Source organism: Gossypium hirsutum, chromosome A08, assembly GCF_007990345.1.
Source record: "Gossypium hirsutum isolate 1008001.06 chromosome A08, Gossypium_hirsutum_v2.1, whole genome shotgun sequence".
In the NCBI taxonomy this organism is placed as follows: Eukaryota; Viridiplantae; Streptophyta; class Magnoliopsida; order Malvales; family Malvaceae; genus Gossypium; species Gossypium hirsutum.
In genome coordinates, this window is record NC_053431.1 from 107736994 (window position 1) to 107745116 (window position 8123).

Consider the following 8123-nt stretch of genomic DNA (forward strand, 5'->3'; position numbering starts at 1 on the left):
TGAAATTGTTGGAAAAGAGAGAGAAATCTCGGTTGAACCTTCGGAAAGATTGGATGATACAGATGGTATGTAGCTAGGTCACATGTATAGTGCTGAGTGCACATCATGTGTACAAGAGAGCTACAAGACATTATGATGTAGCTAGGTCGCATGGGTGATACTATGTGTACACCATGTAGACAAGAGAGCTACGGGATATATGTAGCTAGGTCGCATGCGTGGTTCCAAGTGAAGGACACCATGTAGACAAGAGAGCTACGAGATAAACTGGCTAGGTCACATGGGTGGTACTAAGTGTTCACCATGTGTACAAGAGAGCCGAACTATATGATGGGTGGAGCTATGTGCTGAAACCACCAAGTATCGAGGATTGATCCGAAGTGTTCAACGGGAGACTCTCTATGTATTGCTTTGTGAGTTTTGTGATGAATAAGTGCAGGAACTTGGTTATGTGAATATGTGTTCATTAAGTGACCAGGATGTGGTAAGGTTATAAACAAGTAAGTTATACATAAGGATGATTTTATGGTGACCTTGTGATCATGGGCCTATACTTGTGATGTATGAAATGTGGTGAAAATGATTTGTGATATGTATGTTAAAATGAGGTTAATACAAAGAAAGTGTGAAAGAGTGAATTAGCAATAAAACTGTTTTGGACAGTAGCAGTGACGTGATTTTGAAAAATCACCAAAAATAGTATAAATTTAATCAGAGACTGAATGAGATATCAAATTAAATCTTAATGAGTCTATTTTCATATAAAAGAAACATACAAAGCAAAGGAGTTCTATATTTTGAGATATTTATGTTTTTGTGAGACTGATTCAGAATGATTACGTGATCCCCTGTTCTGACTTTGGAAAATCACAAAAATTTGGAAAAAAATAATTAGAGGCTCAAAATTATATTTTTAAAATCTATAATGAGTCTATTTTCAAGATAAATCAACAAGAACATTATCCGAGTTCTGTACTGTGGGATAATTAATTTTTAGTGAAGAGAGGTCAGAACTGTCAGAAAGTGAAACAGGGGAAAATTTAATGAATAAACTGTACTAATTGGCTAAACCAAAAATTATGAAAATTTTATGGTGGAAAGATATGTGAGTCTGGTTTCAGGGAAAATTTACGGATCTTAATTTGGAGTTCTGTAGCTTGAATTATAAATAATTAAGTGACTATGACTCGTGTGGATAGTTTGATGTGAACATTTATTAGTAAATTATGAAATCGTACTTACAAGAATGCTATATACATTAAGGATGTGGAATGGAGAGGAGGAGGAGGAAAATAAATATATGTGGAATACATGGAAACTATGGTATATGAAATATTGATATAATGAAATAAATGATATGTGTTTATAAGAAAACAAAAAGAGAATGTTATGTATCATGACATGTATATATATATATGACTAGTCTCAATGTAATGCTTGTTGGGTATGGAATTGAATTGAAATGTTTCAGGCAAACATGTTATTCTGCGCATCTGAATCGTGGTATTTTATAAAGATATGATCTAGCTTTAAATATGAATGCTTGATGATTAAGCTGAAGATATTTGGTAAGATGATAATCTTGGTATAAATGTATAAGTGGTACTATAATAAACAAGGTAAAATGAGTATGAGAGACACATGTATGATGACATACAAATGCTATGTTTGTGGTTTAATTGAGGATGTTTAATCATTAAATGAATACCATGTTTTATGCTTTTGATTTTGTATAAGTGTGTAAGAGATCAAGGTTGACCAAAGCTTGGAAAATAGCCTAGGTATATTCCACACAGGCAGAGACACGACCATGTGTCTCAGCCGTGTATGGAACACGACTTTGGGACACGGGCGTGTGGAGCCTTAAAGCATGAAATTTCCAAGATTATCGTAAGTTCTCGGTTTAGTCCCAAACCCTTTCTAAAGTATGTTTTGGGCTCTGTAGACTCAAATAAGGGACTATGTGTAAGAGAATGAACGCTTTGAAATATGAATAAAATTTTATGGCTCGTATTTTAGTTTAATGTTTGTATGTTTGTCTGGTAACGCCTCGTACCTTAGCCCGGCCTCGGATACGGGTAAGGGGTGTTACATGACCTTCCAAAGTTGACAACATGTCCCTTGATCTGCTTGCTTTCTTAACCCACCTACAAGTTTCCATAGAGACATTCTGATCATCTACTTCTTTTGTCATCTCACTTGGCACCTTACGAACCGTGGCTCCTGACACCAGCTATTATGGCTCAACGAACATTGACTTTGATAACAACTGTCACGGGGCTAGAACTTTAGTCTGATAAACCGTGCAGTCTTAGGCAAAAAATTAACTTTAAATCCCCTAAGTCAGTCTAACTCTCAAAAGGTGACAATTCTCAAAGGATATTATCTAAGCACTAGAACTTAGCGGAAGCAAACTCTTGAGCAAAAAAGAAACGAACCAACAGAAAATGTCACAAGAACGTGTGCACACAAAGTGTTTGAGTAAATGCTCTCAAATAATTTTCAAATGATGATTACAGATGAGAGAAAATGTCTCTATTTATAGTTGAACTCCAACGGATCCAACAATGCAGTTTAAATTACATCGACAACCAAGAAAATGCCTATCTATAAGATGAGAATCTTGAGGGATTTAAACACTATACCATCTTATCCCTTAGGATTACAAATATTCACTATGGTAGCTCTAAAGATCACTAAAGCTTCAAGTATATAGATTTCTCCATATGTTCCACAAATAAGGTCAATTCAAGTAGGTTAAATGAGTCTTATTTAATTAATTGACATCCATGAGTTGTTTTATGTGCATCTATCATGGGTTTTGATCCGTGACTCAACACTAAAACGTACTTAAAAGATATTTGAGGAAACTCAAATCATGATTCTAATATTTTATCTTCATGTTGATAATAGTTGCAGTTTAAAACGTTTTATTTAAGAAATATATTCAAGATAGCTTCCATCTAAAATAATTAGTTCAAGAACATCTTTTGTTGTTTGAAATCGACATCTTTCAAAAATAATTATGTTCTTAATAATTTTTGTTGGAAGTAATTTTTATACAAAAACAATTACCATTTGTAGTCAAAATGTTTTACACAATATGACTTCAATCAACAGCAAAATGTATCAAAATTATTGGCTAACCTGCGCTGTTGGAATATTTTGAAGAGCTTATCAGATGGAAGTCATTAAAAGATCTCTTTATTCGGCACGCAATGACTGAATTCAAACCCTGTTAATGTAATCTACTAACAGGAAAAATATAAGAAAAGATCTCCTTTTAACCTTATAGTATTGAGCGTTCCCACTTTTGGATATGTGATAAACTCTTTCTCAGTGCATTCACCATTCTCAATAACTTGCTGTTTCTTTAATGCAAGTGTCAACCATTACCCTGGTTCCGCATTAAAAAATTGTCAATCGCCAACCTTAGCAATCGGCTATTTTACACTTCAAAAAAGATATTACATCAGTTTGCAATGTTTCGTACAGCTAGTATATATTGTTATACACTCAGAAATCCTGAAAACCGTGATAAATGGCTGCATAACTGCAATGTCACACATAAAGGTTCCTACCAATCAATCCTGGTTCATTGCAGTTGCACGTATCACTGATCCTATCAGATAAATATATGGTGTTGCCATTGATGCAAACGCCACATGTTTATATTTCAACTTGATGGGATATGCTCTTTAGGCTCCATTTATCTGTAGGCTTCTAGCCCATCCACAACTTCAACACCCTATCCTTACCGCCTGAGGCAACTTTCTCACCGTCTGGACTCCAATCAACAGCAAAAACCTTTCCAAAAGTATATCGAGGATGAAGATTAGTCACCAGTACGTCAGCAAACCTATATCAATGATTTTTTTTGGCTTTGCTATTGCCAGCAAGGGAACTTACCTCATCTGCGTGGCCAGGAAGGTCTTGTTTCAATTTTTTTGTTCGAATATCCCAAACCTTAACAAGAATAACATGCTTGTTAAAAAACACTAGCATTCCATACAAGCCCACAATCAAGGAAACAAAACAAAATTAATTGAAGAGATAGAAAATACACATTTGCTAATTAAGAGAAAGAACCAAGATTTTTAAGGGAGGCCTGCAGATTGGGGTTGGTGGTGCAAGGAAGAGGAGGGACTCTGAGGGAGAGTAAGGCAGGAAGGACAGATATGTCGCAGAGGCAGAATGAGGAAGGATTACGTTGCTAAAAATGAGGCCATGGCAAAACAACACTCACTCAACTGAGTCATAAAGGACAAAGAAAATCTAACTTTAATGTGGTTCGTTTCTATATCACCTCAAAACTAGAGTATGCAAGTATGTTTATAAAAGAATGCCTAATGAACTATCTCAACAATTTGTAATTATCTTTGAATGCCAAAAAAGGGGCAAAAGATATAAAATTCCTAGGAGTTACCTTCAAGGTGGAATCTTTGCTTCCACTTAAAAGAAGCCTGCTATCTGCAGACCAGCTGAAGAACAACATGCAAAATACTTATTAATCCTAAGACATAAGAAAATAAACATGGAAACAAACTATAGAAACAGCTCAAACCTGATTTGATAAACAGGCCCAACATGACCTCGGAATGCAGCAACAAATTCTCCAGTAGTACCATTCCATAGCTTGACTGATTTATCAAATGACGCACTAGCCACCCATTGCCCATCAGGTGAGAAATAAACATGGTTTACAAGCTGCAAAAAACAAAAAGAATATATGAATTTACTTCTAAGCATGAAGAAGTCAACAATTTGGTTCACAATCAGACAGAGTTAGCAGCAGCATATGTTGTACCTGTTGATGACCAGTCATCCGAACTTTGTGGTGTTTGCTGACAGCAGGTTCCCATAGGAACATGGTAAAGTCATCAGATCCTGATACCAATCTCTCTGGGGCATTACCTTTCATTTTGTTGTATCTTTCTAGAGCAACCTAAATTATATAAGGAAATTTAATTGCTTTATTTCTTTTAATTGATTTTTTACGGAAGAAATTATGACACCAAATAACACTACCTTCTTCATTTCTTCCGGAGATGAATATTGTTTACCAGTATGATCAAAAGCTCCAGTGCGAAGAACATATTCTGTGCTTAATGCAAGGGAGTTAACCCAATGCCCGTGACCCTACAAGAAGTAGCACAAGCAAATGAATTCTGTAATATGAAATTTCAAAGTGTATACAGTAGCAATTTGATGTATAGACACGAAAATGAGCAGTTTAATGATAAACGTGACAGAAATTTTCTAGAAGATGCAAGAAATCACCTTCAATTCACGAATTAGCTTCCCTTGTGAAGTTTCCCACACTTTGATGGTACAATCCTGGGACCTTCAGCCAGTTTGACAAAAGGAGATCATTAGTAAGCAATTGATGTTTAAATAAAGGCTGTCAATTGACAAGATGACTAGATGATCAACAAAGTGCTTGTTATTTCTGTCATTCCTAAGGAAAACAGAGATTCAACTTTCATGGAACAGAGTGAAATGACAACAGGAAATATTATAAGAATCAAAGAAACGGAACAAATTGTACCCTGTATATATGACCCCATCTCCACCCCACTTCACACAAGTTACAGCAAGTGTGTGGCCACTGAGACAAATAACACATTTCTTTAAGGAAATATCCCATATGCGGGCATCACCATCTTTGCTCGCACTTACAAAGCGACGGCATGGAGCATTTAGATGTACAGGTTCCCATGAGATACCGGTGATCCATTTCTTGTGGCCCTATAGCAGAATCCATGTATTAGCAACATGTTTATATGAGTAAGACAATTGAATAAACACAAAGAAATTATTATTACATTGCTTTTTTACCAAATCCATGAGATAGAGTTTCAGTTTAAAGAGGTCAAGAGACTATACTGAATTATTAAAAAAAATAATGTAGTTATTCAAGAGTAAAGACTTTACAGTCAGTGGATTGCCAGCAGGCTTCCCCGTTTGTGGGTCCCAACATTGTAGTTCCCCAGACTTGCTGCCACTGACAAGATGTTTACCATCAGGTGACCATGCGATACAGAGAACCCAGTTTTTATGTCCTGAAAAAAAAAATCAGAAGACAGATGAGTATCATAAAGCAAATAAATACAATGAATGCAAAGAATTACAATAACATGAATTTCTACATGGCATCCCTTTTTCCAATTCCATTTGTATGAGTAAATAGTTCTCTGGTGTTCAAACAACATTACAGTCAAGCTGACTAAGAAAACAGTATCAAATATGAATTTTCTAACCTGTGCATGTAAACATTGGTGTCTGGGTATTTAGGTCCCATAGTCGGACAGTGGTATCACCTGAGCCACTTGCCAACTGTCGTCCATCAGGACTAAACGCAACAGAAAGTACTGCTTCAGTATGACCTATTGTGACAAAGCAACAGCAAAGATTTAGGATAACCAATCCAATTATGCTAAAGGAATGTTAGTAAACATTTTATACCTAATTCATCCATATAAACAAAAATATGAATAAGTTAAACGGAACTGCTTTTTAGACAGGAAAATTAGCTGAGCCTGAATCAGAAAAAATAATTTCTTTGAAGTTTGATGATATCATCACATCAAGAGCCCATGCAAGACATAACAAGCAACTTGTTTCTTTCTTGAGCATGCAAACCCATGATTTCAACATTCGTTTGATAAAGTTTTGATAGGAAATATATATCAATCTCATACCAGCAATTGTAGCTGAACACCGATTAACCGGACGAATCCTGAAAACTGCCTGCGGTTGATAAACTATCGACAGTGTTTTCTCCATGGAAACTGAAAAGTTGACGATCCAAATTAACCAGACAATAGTAGGTTAAGGATACTGAGAAATGTAAAATAATCAAGTAGTGAAAGCAACACTGTCACACATTCACTTCATCAGCTCGCAAACTGACCTTTATTCTTCTCCAAGTAATTTCCAAGCGGCACAAGAAGCTCTTGATTAGATATATAAAATGCATACGGTAACTTCTCCTCCTGAAGAAAGGAAACACAAATAGAAAAGTTCATCACTCTCGCAGCTCTAGAAGCATTTTATTATCATGACAAACTAAATCACATTGGAAAGAAAAATAGGCATAAAGAATGATAAAAAAAATCAATTCTAAATAATTCAAAGACAAATATAAAAGAAATTGCATAAAACTTTGAGTACAATGCATCACACGTAAATTAAACGAAAAAACAAAAATTAACTTGGAACCAGTTAAAACCAAATATCAAGCACTGAAGCAGACAATATAAAGAGGTTACATTTTTTAGAAGAGTATTGACGATCTGTTGAAGCTGAACAGGACCGACGTTCTGGGGAAGGTACATGGTGCCTCCAAGGGTGGTTCCCTCCGGGTCTGTTAATACGCACATCACGCTTTTCCCTGTCTCTCCTTGCTCTGTTTCCACCTCCATTTTCTCTTTTTCCTTCTGTTTGCTGTTGTGATGAAAATGGGGGCTTCGGAAGGGGACTAGGTGGTTTTAAGAAGATTTAGGGGTTTTGGTTACTACCGAATTGGAAATGGATATTGGGAAATTTTAGGGTTAAGGGTTTTACTGTCGGAGGTTTAAAGGGGCGGCGGTAGGTTGTGGTGATGTGGCCACGTCATTTGCCCTTCAATATAACCCTTCAAATGATGCTTTTTTCAACTTTGATTTAGTAATTTAATTGTCATCATCAGTCATCACATCATTGCTAATGGACAGTCTGCCATGTGATCTGGTGTTGATTATATTAAGGCCCAACCCAATCGTTCATACGATCAGTTAATATTGCTTAATTTTTCTAATTGATCATAAATCGGAGCAGATAATTACGACACGGTGGCGTGTTGAGCCCATACTTGTTGTTTTCGTTTATAGTGAGCATTTCGAAGGGGCAAATCGGGAAGAGAGGTAGAATCAGGTGAGAGCAAGCAGAAAAGGGTTTAGTATCACACATCAAGTTTTTTGTAAACAATGAAAGCAACATTATTCAGGATTATGACTCAGTCTTTGGTGGATGAGTTAATTCTGATAACTCCTTATTATGTTTTAGTAAAAATGCTATTGATTTTAATGAGGAGGAAATGTCTCGCATTCTATAAGTTCCAAGTACTATTTTAATTTACTGAG

The 8123-nt window shown here is 35.8% G+C and overlaps 1 protein-coding gene across 1 annotated transcript; it reads right to left on the bottom strand.

Moving 5' to 3' along the window:
* Nucleotides 1–3408: 3408 nt before the first annotated feature.
* On the bottom strand, nucleotides 3409–7665 carry LOC107933970 (notchless protein homolog). The gene is made up of 13 exons (XM_016866291.2): nucleotides 7272–7665; nucleotides 6914–6995; nucleotides 6702–6791; nucleotides 6261–6386; nucleotides 5935–6062; nucleotides 5549–5748; nucleotides 5281–5344; nucleotides 5029–5139; nucleotides 4808–4945; nucleotides 4565–4707; nucleotides 4427–4481; nucleotides 3910–3966; nucleotides 3409–3807 (listed from the first exon to the last, which is right to left on the bottom strand). Exons 1-13 carry the CDS (start codon nucleotides 7422–7424, stop codon nucleotides 3724–3726), a joined length of 1431 nt encoding a protein of 476 aa, XP_016721780.1. The 5' UTR covers nucleotides 7425–7665; the 3' UTR covers nucleotides 3409–3723.
* Nucleotides 7666–8123: the final 458 nt, after the last annotated feature.

Coding starts and splice junctions, on each gene's coding strand:
- LOC107933970 (XM_016866291.2), bottom strand. CDS start 7,424: ATGGAGGTGGAAACAGAGCAAGGAGAGACAGGGAAAAGCGTGATGTGC. Junction 4,946..5,028: donor CTCCGGAAGAAATGAAGAAG/GTAGTGTTATTT, acceptor TATATAATTTAG/GTTGCTCTAGAAAGATACAA. Junction 3,967..4,426: donor GCAAAGATTCCACCTTGAAG/GTAACTCCTAGG, acceptor ATTCTTGTTAAG/GTTTGGGATATTCGAACAAA.